Source organism: Puccinia triticina, chromosome 8A (assembly GCF_026914185.1).
Source record: "Puccinia triticina chromosome 8A, complete sequence".
NCBI lineage: Eukaryota > Fungi > Basidiomycota > Pucciniomycetes > Pucciniales > Pucciniaceae > Puccinia > Puccinia triticina.
Genome location: NC_070565.1, coordinates 380,527 through 395,998, shown reverse-complemented (window position 1 = coordinate 395,998; position 15,472 = coordinate 380,527). Strand labels below are relative to the sequence as shown.

General features: G+C 47.6%; 1 protein-coding gene across 1 annotated transcript; it reads right to left on the bottom strand.

Annotated features, from left to right (window-relative positions):
• Positions 1-484: 484 nt before the first annotated feature.
• Positions 485-1,779, bottom strand: PtA15_8A40 (uncharacterized protein; the record flags this gene model as incomplete). The annotated part of the gene is made up of 3 exons (XM_053171837.1): positions 485-517; positions 1,372-1,441; positions 1,517-1,779. The coding sequence occupies 3 exons, from the start codon at positions 1,777-1,779 to the stop codon at positions 485-487; spliced, it is 366 nt and encodes a 121-aa protein (XP_053022694.1).
• Positions 1,780-15,472: the final 13,693 nt, after the last annotated feature.

Sequence of the window (15,472 nt, the reverse complement as noted above, 5' to 3'; positions counted from 1 at the left end):
TCCCGTCCCCAGCGAAGGCGGATCATTGTTTAGCACTACACTGGCTGTATTTATGTAATTTTCCGTTCACTTAGTCCAGGAGATGGAACGTCTCTATTTTTACTCTTGCTCTCCTTTTCGTTTCCTCTTTCTGCTTCATTTTTGGTTTTCTTGCTCTGTTTCAAGCAAACCGTAGTTGCAACATGGGAGATATATAGGTTCCCGACATAAACTTTCCAACCTGCAATTTGTAGAAACAAGCCTCGCGAAAAAGCATTCTCGTTTCTGCCAGACGCAGGTGGCCCCCTGTCACGAATGACGAAATGTTATACTTGTTCCCACCAGGGATGAGGTGTACCGGCCGCACTTTAAAGTACAATTGCGTAATTCTGGTAATAATTGTTGCTATACGAACTTTCACACCAGGGACTAGACCCACTCACTCAGTTTCGAAATTCCTTTCCGACCAGCACGTTCAAATATATATTAAATAAATATGTAGATTCTATCGCTGATCTTCCTTATGGAGTACAAAGATCTACAAAGATGCATTACACATAAGTGGGTCAACTGAGATTAACTTGAGATGTCAATTGAAGAAAAAAAAGTGGCAAATCCATTGCAAATTGAGACTTCCATGGCATGCGTTGGTGAGACACCGCTGCCATGCTCTCCAAGTAGCAGCTTCTCCAGTATATACACCACAGGTGCAAAAAAATATTTTGCAAACCAATTTGAATGGTTTTCAAAATATTTCCAATACACTCAGTCCTGGACGTCCTGAGGAACGAGTCGGACTAACCATTTTCAGATATTTTTAAAATATTCTCATAACCACCTCAGGTGGTTCTGAAAATATCTCAAAAACTGATTTGGTCAAAGAAATATTCTTGAAACCACTTCAAATGGTTATCAAAACCAATTTGGTTGGCTGATGAGCATTGAAAACCAATTTGGTTGGCCAAAAAGTTTTGAAAACCCAAATTGGTTGACCAAAAGGTTGCAGAAACTATTTTGGTTGGCAATTTGGTTTGAAAAATCAAGATTGGTCAGCCAAATGGTTCCTGAAACCATTTTTGTTTGCCAATCCGTTTGGATAACCAACATTGGTGAGCCAAATGGTTTCAATAACCATAATTTGGTTGTTAAAAACATCCTTGGACTATCTTTGGTTCCAGGAAACATTTGTGCAAACCAATTTGGTTTGAACAATTTCGAGAATCCTTGCATTACATTTAACCTGTGCACTTAAATACATAAACTATGTACATAGAAAACTACTGCTGATACCACGGACTGGCCACCCTCCAAGCAGACGGGCAGCGGGCCAACGGCCCCGGAGTGGGCTTTGTGTGCGACAACAAGGGGAGAGAGAGGGAAAGAGGGACGGACCCAGAAGTGCGTCGCCTTGAGGTTGAAGTCATCGAGGATCTTGTACAGGGTCTCGGACGGAGACAGCGGACTGGACGAAAGGGAGAGAGAGGGAGGGATAAGGATCTGGGCAAACAAAGAGGGGGAAGAGAAGGATGGATGTTACCCATCATCAAAGTTGACAACCCACGAGCCGGGATCCGGGTGGACGATATCGAAGGACCCGTTGAACCCGCGCTCGGGCGTCCTCAGACAGCCAGAGCTTTCCCAGCTGCATGCGCCCTTGGGGCCGCCGCCGTCGGAGACGTGGGAGGGGGAGACGACGTAGCCGTCCTTCATGAGTGCGGTGGGAGGGAGGGCAAGGGCGGTCTGGAGGGCGGGCGGGGCATGGCGATGGACGAAATGGAGGCGCCGGATCCACTTGCGCATTGGCCTTGGCCCGATTGTCTCCGCCCGGAACCGCACAGTCGTCCGTCGCTTGTTGCCCTCCCCAGTCTAGACCCGCGGATGTCGCCGTCGTCGGGATACTGCCGCCGCAGACTTGCACCATTTGTCAGCATCCAGCCAAGATTGCACATCGTCAGAATAACCGCCAGTTGTCGATGGTGCCCGAAAACAGTCCCAATCATCCTTTGCTTGCTGGCTCTCTCTCTCCTCTGCTGCAAAATAATAAAAAAAGATGAGGAAGGCAGTTCTGGTGACAACGGTTTGTCTTGATCGGAATTGCACATCCTCGCTAGTTCTCTCGACTCTGACTATGTGCGACAAGAAACAAGGCAATCAGCGGGACAGGCGACAGGGCAAGACAAGATGTGGGATGGGCAATGCCTGGTATGGAGTGCGTGGACAAGAGGGACAAAGGATGGAAGCAACTGAGGGGATTTTTAAGTCTCCGGTCGGAGGAAGCAACTGGGGGACGTTTCCAAATGGCCGGTCGGACATAAGAGCATCCACCACCGTCTCTGTAAACCCGCTCGGTAAGGCAGATTTACAGAGTATGTAAGGGATTTTACACCCCCGTGCCCTCTTTAGGGCTCTTTAGCTAAATGGTTGTTCGGTAAATCTTTAAAGGCTCGCTAGATTTACCCACCGCTAAAGAGCCTCCGTAAGGAAGATTTTGCAGAGCCTACATAATCCTACATAGCTGCATGTGTATAACCCTTACCCCCCCCCCCCCCTCCGGGCCTCCACCAACAAAAAAAAACTTGGATGACCTGTCATCGATAGACCGGCATGTACATAACAACTATCAACAGGAGGACCGGCCATTGAAAGACCGGGCATCAATAGGATGCCAGGGCGTCAATACGATGACCAGTCATTGATAGACCGCTCATAACATAACGGTCATTGATACAACGACCGGTCATCAATATATTGGTCAGACCGACTGGTAATCGATAGACTGGGTATTAATAGGATGCCCGGTCATTGATAGACCGGGCATCAATACGATGACCAGTCATAACAAAACTAGGATGACCGGTCATCGATGTGACCGGTGATCAATAGGATGACCGGGCATCCAATCGGATGACCGTCATGTTGTTCAATACAGGATGACCGGTCATTGATGTGACCGATACAATGACCGGTCATTGATGTGACCAATACAATGACCGGTCATTGATGTGACCGATACGATGACCGGTCATTGCTGTGACCAATACAATGACCAGTCATCAATGCGACCGATAGGATGACCGGTCATCGATGTGACCGATAGGATGACTGGTCATCAATGTGACCGTCGATACAATGACCGGTCATTGATGCGACTGATAGGATGACCGGTCACCAATGTGACCAGTAGGATGACAGGTCATGATCAATAGGATGACCATTGTGTGTGCCGAGGACCCTGGAAACCCCCTATAAATGGGGGTAATGAAAATGTATGAATTTTTTGGAAAAACCCAAAAATGGTATGCATGAAAAGTGTATGAATGGCCTTTTTTTGGGTTCAACGTACGCATCTCAAATGTATGTTAAACATCCAGTGGATAAGAGGGTAGTAATGAGAAATGTATGTTAGTCCACAGGAAAAGCTCCTCATTTTTTGCCCCCCCCCGTCGGCAGCAACCAACGGTGGGTCGCTACTTTACTCTACGATAACCGGGGCTGTAGAGTAAAGTAGCGAGCTGCGCCTAACATTTTTACAGTTATTGTTAACGCTAGCGCGCGGATTGCCGCGTCACAGTTATCGTAACTGGCGTTTTTTTGTACAGCCGTTACTAGTAAAGTAACGTGTTATTGAGAAAATTAACATTTTATTAAGCAATTAAGGGTCAAATTGGCCCTTATCAAGCAGAGCAACACTTTATTGAGCAGTGAAAGGCCAAATCAGCCCTGAAATGGCCTTTTCTTGCTCAATATGTTGATGAATACCTGCTGCTCTGCCCATAGGTATTGTAGCGGCCTTGAAAAAAAAAACACCCGCCCGGTGCGATATCAATATTGCACCACATTTCCCCATTGCTACCGCTCCGGTTAGCGTAAAGGGACCAAAAATCGCTACGATAACGTTACGATATCAATAACCGTAAAGTAGCGACCCACCGTTGCAGCAACCCCCCCCCCCCCCTCAACAGCGACCCCCCCCCCTTGACAGCAACCCCCCCCCCCCCTTGACAGCAACCCCCCCCCCCCCCCCCCCCCCCCCTGTACCCTCCTGGCCTCCCTTGTCATGTACATGTACCCCTTGGAGCCCCTTGGCCCCCCTTGATATGCACCTGGGTTTTCTGTTTTGCCCAAATTGGACTATTGCATGCATAGATAGCTATCTCTGACATCATGCACGAGGCGGCCATCTCCATTGGAGAGAAGCAACAAGTTGACTCGGCCTACCAACACATCGACATCGATGACAAACATGAACAGATAGCTAGTCAGACTCGCATGTCAATAGCAAATCTTCTCAATCCAATCCAACATAAAGATCCAGCTCTATCAGCTGATTTTCTTGCTGAGCGAAGCGAAGATAAACAACAACTTGCTGTCATGAGTTCCGACGGGGGTGCTCATAAATTAAACTGTGAATTGATGATTGAGCTGCGCAAGGAACATGATACACAGAATCAACACCGTCATTCTGGCAACGAGAAAGTCAAACAAAAAAAATTTCTTCTAGCTGCTCCGGATTGTTCTGAATCAAAGGAGTATGAATCTCTTCAACCAAGTGAATGTAGTAAGCTGGTTGCTCTTGTCCTCAAGGAAAACACCTCACAGCAATCATCGATCTCTAGAATGCACCGCTGGAACATACAAGTTCAATTCAACCTGTCCGACGTGCAAAACACATCAACAAATGTTGATGTGTATGCTCAGCTGCTTGCCCAAGATGATACAATCTCAAAAACAAATGAATTGATCTACGGGAAATATGCGATCATAATAAAGGACCGTGTCAGAATCTGAGAACTTTAGTCTGCTCACTTTCTTTATTTTCATGTTCCTGTCCCTGTTCATGTTCCAGTTCCAGTTCCTGTCCCTGTTCTTGTTCCTGTTCCAACAAAGGGTAGTTGCGTTACATTGCGTTATCCACACGATTTTGGTAACGTAACTACCCCCGTTATCTGGGCCCCCCGTTACTTTACTAGTAACAGGTACATTTCAGGCCCCGCGCGTAACGTAACAGGCCTAATTTTTGAGGCCCGTTATCGCGTTATCCCCCGGATAACGCGATAACTGACCATTTAAGGCTTTTTTAGCCTAATTTTTTGCCCATTCTCAGGGGCTCCGCGCGCCCGGATAACGCAACGAGAATAAAAAAAAAGGGCTTAATATGGTGCGCTAACGTAATCGCACCGCCGTTACGCGTAACGCGTAGATAACGGCAAAAATTCTGTTACGTTACCGTTATCTACGCGTTACACGTAGCGTAACTACCCTTTGTTGCCTGCTCCTGTTCCTGTTCCTGTTCCTGTTCTGTTCCCTGTTCCAGTTCCTGTCCTGTCCCCAGTCTCAGTTCCTGTCCTGTCCCCAGTCTCAGTTCCTGTCCTGTCCCCAGTCTCAGTTCCTGTCCTGTCCCCAGTCTCCAGTCCCGGTTCTTGTTCCTGTCACTGACTTGTTACAGATGTTAGTTCATTTTGTCTTGTTTGTTACATGCTGTTAGGCCCCCTCTGGATCTTGTGCAGGGGGCTCTCTAGTTGTGTATACATGTCCGCTCCTCAAGTATGAAATAAAATCATTGAGTCAGAGCTCTAACATCAAAGATCAAGTGTTCCCAAATCCTAAAGATCATTGCTCCTCTTTCAACCCCTCCTACTCGCCTCTCAACTTCACCTTCCTCAAGTCAAATCTCAACAAGTAAGTGAAGTTCCAGTTGGTTATAGTTAGTAAAACTTACAGTAATTCAATAAATTCTGATTTTGTTGTTTTCCTTTGTGTATTTACCCATACTGGTGCCCCTGAAGCTCGCAGAAATTTCTAGCTGCAAGGAAAGCAGGCTTGGTGCCCCCCACGGGGAAAAAAAATGGTAGGCATTAAAAATGTATGAAAAACTGGGAAATCCCCTGAGCGTAGGCATGAAACGTGTATTAATGGAGTCAAAAAATGTATGAATTTTGGTGAAATTCCGGATTTTACATTACCCCCATTTATAGGGGGTTTCCAGGGTCCTGTGTGTTGCTTAAAGAGGGGTGTACATATTTATGTATGTAGACACCAGGGTGGTGGTGGTGTCTTTATCTAAATTGGTGTTGTCTACCGAGCCGCTACCTAGCAATGAGGGTGAGTTTTTTCTTTAGCTAAGCAACCGAGCCTCGCGGGACTCGCTGGCTACCTAAAGATTTACCTAGACGGTGGTGGATGCTCTAAATATTTAGATGGTATAAGTCGCTGCGCGGCCCGCAGTCCCCAGCTTGCCACGTTTGCAGTTGTCAGACTGCCTGCCCATGTACGTAAGGATGGTTCCAAAAAATATTTCTGGGAACTTCCATTGGTTCACAGAACCGCTGCGCTAACCCTTTTTGGTTTTGCAAACATTTATCACAACCATTTTGGTTTCCAGAACCAATCCCACAACATTTGGGAAAAGGTTGCGAGATTGGTTCTGAAAACCAAATCTCTTAGAGGACGGTGGTCACTCTCTCACAAAATGGTTCTGGGAACCAAATTGGTAACCAGATGGGTTCCCAAACCAAATTCAGACCAATTCGGTCCTGAAAACCACTATCCAACCAATTTGGTTCTCAAGACCACCTCAGAAACTTTTAGTGCACCCGTGGTGTAGCAGTTGTTGCTGAAAAGGAAATGAGGCCTCTGAATACATACAGCGCCCAGCAGCCTGCAGGTTTAGCTGAAAGGTGACATCCTCCAAGTGAAGATCTGAAAGGCTGCCTGTCACCAAGCTCACCAAAAAGTACCTTCCTCTACCGCAACAACTGGTTGAGCAACAGACGGAGGGGGGCTTGACGTCGTCGTCAAGAGACGTCAAGTCCACAAAAATTCCTGTGCACAACAAGCTCCTAAGTATCTTTCAAATAAATTTTGATAATACAGTCATATCTGGACTCTCACTACATAGGCCAATTCACGCAGTAAAAGATCATGAACAGGGGAGGCCACCCAAGTGAACCCGGGCTTTGCAGCAGCAAAGCCGCCTTGGCCTCTAGTGCAGTTTTGCATGGCATTTTCATGAACATTGCGTCTTATTTTGTTGGATAAACATAAAATTAATTCACCAGCTTTACATGCACAAATTTACATTATTGGGGACAATATAGGTATCTACATTCCCCTATATTCAAACAGTTTTGCGTTCTATTTTCATTTTGAAATCCACTTAAATCTGGTTCTGAATGATTTATCCTATGCGTAAAAACTTTGCGCAAAACTTTTGTGCAAACTAATCTGTCTAAAGCATATTTTAAATTTTCCATTGAAAAGGAACAACAGATGTTTTTGCAAACTAAAAAGTATGCAAGCCCTGGGGCCGACCAACACCAATTGCACCAGGGATTTATGACAGCACATTTCAGCTTTAGTATCCAAAGATGCCTGTTGGACTTCCCATACTGGCAACCGTACACATTTTTCTTTGCGCATACCCTGAAACTGATGGGCATGCATAGCTTTGGGGTGTTTCCTCCAAGTTCATGGGCCTTTTCTGACATGGCCCACCCACCATGTAACCCACATTAATATAACCATACAGTCAGAGAGGATATACAAGGGATGGCTGGGCTTGTAGAATACCAGTTAAGGTTGAGTAATTTACATATCTACATATGACTAAAAAAATAGCCTGTGGGGGCCAAACAAACATGTACATCATATTTCATGCAAGTAACACCAGAATTGGTATGCATTTAACACCAGTGTTGATGCAGGATACAGGAAGCCCCCTGTAAATGACAGTTGTGGTAAGCCAATCCTGGATATGGCTCCAAAAACAAAGCTTTTTCACCTTGATATAAACCCCTCTGGACTACTCAAGCCCCCACCTCCTTCAAGGATCAAGACCAGGACCACACCAACAAGCAGGCCCTCAATTTCACTATTCCCCTTTCCCACACCTTCTGGATACCCACCTATAAAATCATCATATTTCATCTATTCCCAGTCCAGCATGACAGTTCCCATTCTAGATTTATCCAGCCATGTAATTACTATAGAGATCCCAGCTTTGTTACCCCCTTTTCTCCTTGGTTTCAGCCTCTCCCTTATCAGCCTTTCATGTGATATATAATATTTTCTTTTGGCTTTTTCATCCCTTTTTTCATTGTCTCTCCACCTCCTTTGCTTCCATCCTCTTTCCAGAAATTTCCATCCACATGGCAGCTTCAGCCTTAACCCCTTGACTGTGAATTTCCACTGTTTCATCTTTGTTCTCTGCTTTACTCAACTCCAACTCAGCCTCACCATATTTCTGCCCTCTTTGGTCATACCTTTTGTTCCTCATCAGATCCTGTACCAGAAATACAGATGACTGGACAAAATTCATTAGCCTTGCTTATGGTAATAAATCAGATGAGGCAAGAAGCCAAGCTTGATATTCCTTTTTCTAATATTAGCTTAGTATACCCATTAAAGTAAACTCTAGAGATACCTCAAGAATCTCCATAGCCACATATTTTCTTAAAAGTATGTACTCTTATATCTTTTTCTTTTTCCCCAGAGAGGAAGCCCACAAAGCACCTATACCTCTCCAGCTCTATTCTCCCCCCAGATTGATTCCAAACTGTAATGAAAATGTATGATTTTTTTTTGGCAAAAACCCAAAATGGTAGGCACAAAAATGGCACACCTGGGGAATGGTCACACTCTCCAGAGAGTGCCAGATGGTAACTTCTTTCAGGAAGTCTGCCGGATGTGAGCTTTGCCTCAGTTTTAACTCAGTTATGTGCTAGCTTGATGTCATGTTCAACCAATATCAATCTCTGCTCTAGTCATGCTTGCACTGCAAGAAAAACTCTAGAAACTGCCAGCAGTTGACACGTGGCATACTCCAGGGTAACTGCCATTGTAACTCCACATAAGTACATCATACCCTTTCATGCACAGTCACTGTGCACGTTGCACAGTGACTGTGCATTCACCCTTGGTTGAAATAAACTTTGAGAAAGGCTTGAGTATGACCTCAAGCTTCCTTTGAGCTTCTGCATCTCAACTGCTAGCAGTTTCCAGAGTTTTTCTTGTAGTGTTGTATCAACACAAGGCTGTGGCAATTGAGATACTTCCAGGCATATCTTCTTCTGTAACCATCAAACATGCCATCTGTTGAAGCAGTGCAAGACATGCTTATTCATAGGGATTACAAAAAGTACTCCTTGGCAAGTACACAGCACCTGTAGAGTAGTACTTTCAGGCTTACAACAAGTACTCATGTACAGTTGCCAGGTGTGGGTGCAGGTGCCAGGATCTTGGAATGAACAAAAGTCAAGTATTTGGTAAAAGTACTCACCATACATCTGTGACCCACAGGTTGTCTTGTTTGCACCACATTTTTATTGTTGGATTACACGTAATACAACAGTATAACTGCTGTGCTGCAAGTCAAATTGACTTCTGAGGCTCTGGCTGGAGAAATTCCAACAATTGCACATCTCTTACTGGGGAAATGCCTCCAATCACAGTCCTCAATTGTAGGGATTCCTCCTGTCAAAGAGGTGCACTGCCTCTTTGACTGGAGGAATCCCCCTGGCTGAGGAGGCATACCCCCCCTCTGATGGAGGGATTCCTGTTCAAGAGCTATGTACATCTCTTTTACCAGAGGGATCCCTCTGGTCAAGCAGGTGTACATACCTCTTTGACCAGAGGAATACCTGCCGTCAAGGTGTACATACCTCTGACCACAGGAATAAATCCCTCCTGTTGGATTTATGTAAAACTCTTCCACCAGAGGAATCAATGTGGTTAAGAAGGTTTACACACCTATGACTGAAGGAATCAATCCCTCCTGTTGGATTTTTGTACACCTTGTTGATCAGAGGAATGCCTTCCATCAAAGAGGTGAGTCCACTCAGGGAGCTGGATATGTGACCAGCTCTCCAAGCTGGATAAGCTTGCCAAGACAAGGGACTGCTCCTAACAGCCCCTCTCAGCCAAGCAGGACGGCAGGATTCCTACTGGCATTGGGGAGGGCTTATTGACAGACCTGCATCAGGCCCTTACGCGCCCACCCAAAGCTGGCTGGGCCAACCCAAAAGTAGTCTGTTAAGAATGCTCATATGATGTTTCAGAACAGCACCAATTGACCAATAATCAAAAGAAGATATTGAAGGGCTTCTGACATCTGTATGACATTTGTGCACTCACAGAAGGTATGTCCAGGCCCATCCCTTTCCCTAGTAAGCTTGTTGGCTTGTACGGGCCTGATGCAGGCCCGTCCAAAAAGCCTCCCCAAAAATGTGCCCCCAGGTTTATTACTCAGTCTGACACATTTTTATTTCTTAGCTGAGCATATGCTTTCTTAACCAAGGCTACTCTTTCAATGGGCCCAGTGGGCTTTGTGGGGGCCATGTGGGCCTCATTCAGGCCTGTCCAAAAAATCTCCCCAAAAATGTGCCCCCTTGTTTTTTATTCAGTTTGACCCATTTCACATTTTAGCAGAGCATGGGAATTCCAAACAAGTGCTATTTTTTCAATGGGCCCAATGGGCTTGGTAGGGGCCCATGCGGGCCTCATGCAGGCCCCTCCAACAAATCACCCCAAAAATGTGCCCCATTGTTTTTTACTCAGTCTGACACTTTTTTTTTTTTGGCTGAGCACGCTCAGTTAGCATTTTTTTTTCAGTAGGGAGTGATCTTTTTCAATGATTTTCCCAACCTCAAACTTTAAGTAATTTTTTTGGGGAATTCAATTATCCTTGAAGTGTAACCTGTTGGAGAGTGAGCTCAAGGAACCAATACTTTTCATCAGAATGTGGGAAGAAAGAACTATATATGTGGGTTGTCTTGACAAAGAGGTTGTTGTCAACCCATCGGAAGATGTTGACCAGGTCAAACTCTTTCTGCATCAGTTCTTTCCAGGTGTCTGCTGGTCTGCCGAATGATCCACATCCCGCTACTCCGCCAAATGCAATTTGTTTGTCAATGAGAATTCCCCCGTTGAAGTCTTTGACCATCAAATAGCGCCACTGGTCTTTGGATTTAGGGATCTGGCAGTAAGCCTTCTCCCAGTCAAAGATTGCTAAGAGTAACGGCTGGGTTTGGCTGCAGAAGAAACGTGATTTTGCTTCAAAATCATCCCAAGTTGTCATGTAATTGAGTTTGTCCACGAAAAAATTAACCGAAGGGATCTTGGGGTCGTTCCGAGGGAACAACAGGTCATTTATTGGGCAAATTTACCTGTCACCGTTTATCGCGGCGCCTAAAGGGTTTGTTTGGAAGAAGCTATATTGTTCCATCAGTTGTTTGTGAGAGAACGGCCCAAACATCCTTCCTGCCGCGATCTCTTTTGCAATGGTGGTTTTGATTTTTTCTCTCACTAACAAGGCACCTTGGTGGTTTGGTGGGGTGTAGTATGGGATTCCGGGACGCAGGTCGTGTTCTGGGATCCCTTGGTGGAAACCTTCTTTGAAGCCGCGAATGACGTCGCTGTACTTCTCCGCTAGGCCTGCTCGGTTTAGAGCTTTCCTCAACTCCTCAATATCCATCTCGTAAGTTACACGAGTAGGCCACTGTGGGGGACTCGGGGTGTTCCTCTCAGGTTCAGGGGTGGCTCTCCACTTGCTGTGGCTCGGGTTCTCAGGCGATCTGTCCCTAATGAGGTGCACAGAATTCATTAGAGATGGGCGCTTCGCATCCGGCGAACTTAGCACAAGTCCCTCGCCTGCCGGGGGGCAGGGGCGCGAAGCGCCTTGCACAAAGTGCGACCTCCTGTCAGGGAGGGACTTGCGTGCAATCCACGATTCCTGGCGTGAGATCCCCGCGTGCAGTTGGTGTTTTTTGCAGGTGGCCAACTTTGTGCCCCCAAATCCCCCACTCCCCAGAGGGCATGTTGCCCGCCTCTTGAACCGGTGAAAGACCTGCATCTCCTCTTCAAATTGGTGGTAAGCATGCCACCAATGCCCTCCTCCCATGAGCTGGAGATTGGCTCAAAGGAGCTCACTTTCCAAGAATCCTTTGAGGTCATCTAATAGAGTTGTACAGTTCTGTACAGTAAATCTCACTCCCTACACAGCCACTTTTCCTCCATGATTGGAAATTTCAACCGGGAGGATCAGGCATTATATCAGCAGCTACAAGGCCCAAATTGCATCAGAAGAAGCGCACTCCCAAGCACTTCTTAAGTCCAGAAGGGCGACCTCAACGGGCCAATGGTTGATGTTTAAAAATGAAAAGAGTGAAAAAAAGCCTGATACAGGCTGATATTCCTGGGGCTCTCAGGCCAGATACAGGTTTTTGCAGGTAAGCCTCTCTGTGAGACAGAGACCCTGCGGGGCTGCCCCTTCGGGGCTCTCACAGTGAGGCTTTGTTAAGCTCGCGCATCCGGGTACCCGTGCGTTTTCGGATACCCGCAGCCAATTTTAGCCATTTCCTGGCATCCGCATCCAACAGCGGGTACCCGCGCGCCTGGGCGGATACCCGCCCCTCAAAACGTGCTTACCGGTTGACTGCTTCAACCGGGAGGCACTTCTCCTGGCTGTTGACTGGGGGGGACTTCTCTTGGTCAACTGCTGCATAATGCTGTCGTCCAGGAGGGACACCTCCCGGTCAACTGCTGCATAATGCTGTTGTCCAGGAGGGACACCCCCCGGTCAACTGCTTGATATGGCTGTTGACCGGGAGGGACTCCTCCCGGTCAACTGCTCGATATGGGGAGGGACTCCTCCCGGGAGACTCCTTGATATGGGGAGGGACTCCTCCCAGTCGACTGCTTGTTATGACTGTCAACTGGGAGGAATTCCTCCCGGTTGACTGGTGTGTATAGTCGTCGACCGGGAGGAATCCCTCCCGATCAGCTGGTATGTCTACTTGTGAACCAGGAGGGATTCCTCCCGGTTGACTGGTGTGTATAGTTGTTGACCGGGAGGGATTCCTCCCGGTTGCCTGTTGTGTATAGTCGTCCCTCCCGGTCAACTAGTATGTCTAGTTTTCAACCGGGAGGGACTCCTCCCGGTCGACTGGTCGATATGCCTGTTGACTGGGAAGGACTCATCCCGGTCAACTATTGTATGTTGCTGTCGACCGGGAGGGACTCCCCCCAATCGACAGCAACATAGAACGGCTTTATGGCTGCCAACCGCTGCAGCTCCCATACCCTAGGGAGAGCGGATACCCGCCGGAATACACGGGTACCCGCTGGATTCTGCCGGAATCTCAGACATCCGCATCCGCTGGCGGGTACCCGAGGGCCTCCAGCGGATAGCGGATACCCGCAACGGGTTACTTGCGCCCATCTCTAGACTTCATTCATGTTAGGGGGGGGGGATTCTCACTTCTCCATTACATGGTGGGGTGTGGGTTAACAAGATGGGAGAGTAGGGACAATTGCATGGGGTGGGAAGAGGAGGATGGAAGGGGGGAATTAACGTCTTTGGGGTATCTGGAAAGGGGCCATCCTGCAACAAGGGTACATGGAAGTTAGGGAGGGTAAAAGGGAAGGGGTCGGGGGGGGGGGGGGGCAGGTGATGTGCCACTCACTGGTTGTGGTTGTGATTTCTCACGCTTCCACCTGTGTGGTTAGGGTTGAAGTTGTTTCCTTTGTACCCGCTTCTGGGGGGGCCGTGGCCTTGGTCTGGTTTGGGGGGAAGAGAGCTGTGGCCTTGAAATATGGAGGAGGGATCCTCTGGGGTCCCTTTCTGGATTGACTTGGGTTTTGGTGGATTAGGATGGGCTGGAGGGTTGGACCTGTTAGATTTTGTAGGTCGGATTCCTTTCATCAGGTTGCCTCCGACCTTGCCGTCACCAATTGCGTATGGATTGTTTTGGAGGCCTATCTCGTTGAAGTCTTGACAGGTGGAGATGGCTTCATTGGTGGTTTCTTGTTTGAATTGGGAGATGTCAGAAAACAATTCTTCTCCGTTTTCTTCAACTTGGAAAGCAAAAGTGTTGTTTCTAATCCTGATGTTGTACATAAAGGCTACCATGAAGCCTTGTTTCCGGTGGATACGTTCACAGTGTTCCTTGTGAGATAGAATCCATTCCGCAAGGACCGGGTAGTGATATCTGTCCCACATGGTGAGGTGGAAGCAGCGGTGGTTGAGGGTCCAGTCGGAGAAGTTCTGGGAGAACTTGTCTGGGACCAGGAAGCCATGATAGCGTAGTTCCTTTTCCAAGGCCGTTTCTTCAATATTTGGTCGGTTCTTTGAATGTTTGGCTAGGGCTCTTTCTTTCCATTCTCTCTTGAAGATGGTTAGGGGGAGCGGGCCTTTGCATTCAAGGAGAAGTTTTTGGAAGTAAGGGGGGAAGCCACCGTCATTGTGGGAATTTGACCGTCCTGTGATGAATTTGATGTTCCGCACTTGTGTTATTTTTCTGGGCTTTACTGGTCTTTTCTGTGGGATGACCGGTGGTTGGGCAATCATGGGTTCGGTGCATCTCACCACTGTCTTCTGGTCTGCCAGAACAGCTTTGTAAATTTTCATGTAGCGATCAACCTTTGCATCATCTCCAGCTTTTTCCGCTTGTACCATCTTCGCCACAAGGATCGTACAAGCTTCGCAGTTGGCTGCTGCGCTTGACTCCTCTTTGACTTCAATGGGTGCCGGCTCTTTCTTGATTGAGGCTGGTTCTATTGGGGGGTCTCCTGCGATTTCAGGGTCAGTTTTGGTTCCTTCTCCTGTCTGGTTTCCTGGTGCTTACCGCATACCAGGCCAAGTGTCTCAGCGATCTCCGGGTCGTGGAGCATTCCTTTTGGAGGTTCTCCCGGGGTGGGTTCCGCCCTCGGGGTAACGGCATTACTTTTTGCTGCGGCGCGGGTCGTAGGTTTGGTCGCTTTCACTGTCTTTGTTGCGTTGGGTGGCTTGGGGTTCGGACCTGGGGCCTGCGACAATGTGGCCTGTTGGCTTTCATCTATGCCCGGCTCTTGGGTTTGGGTGACGGGGTATTGGGCCATTTGGCTCCCCTCACCCGCCTCGGGGGCGGTTTGTTGGGCAGCGGCTTTCACAGAGTTTGTTGCGTCAGAGATATTCAGTCCAGACATTTGGCAACTGAGGTTTTGGGAGGGGAATGGAATACGGTGGAGAAAGGGTGGTTCTGATGACGTGATAAAGATAGGGTTTTGGATTTACGGAGTTGGGTTGAGTTGAAATTGTGAGATTTACTATGTGTTTTCTAGAAGAGGCTCACAAAATGTTATTGTTGATCCGGGAAGGGTGAGTGCAAGAGGATTGTTGCTGGGGGGAATTCAGGAAGTGGGACAAGGGATGAGGAGGAGCATGAGGCTTGGATCTCAAGGGGAAAGCTCTAAACTCCCTCTGGCCCTGAGTCTTTGGTCGAGGAGTTGGAGACCTCCCCCTACTCCCTGTATGCCGCTATCTCTGCCGGAGAGCGTGAGATAAATTGAGCAGCTGTTTAAGCCACGTACATGTCTCAGGCTGGCGGATACAGGGAGGGGCTAGACTGCTCCATGGACTCCACCCACCTCCCGCTACGCTCCTGGTAACACAACAAGAATGAACTTGAACACCAACTTGCAAAAGTGCATGCAAGTCACATATTTAGTGAATCATGAT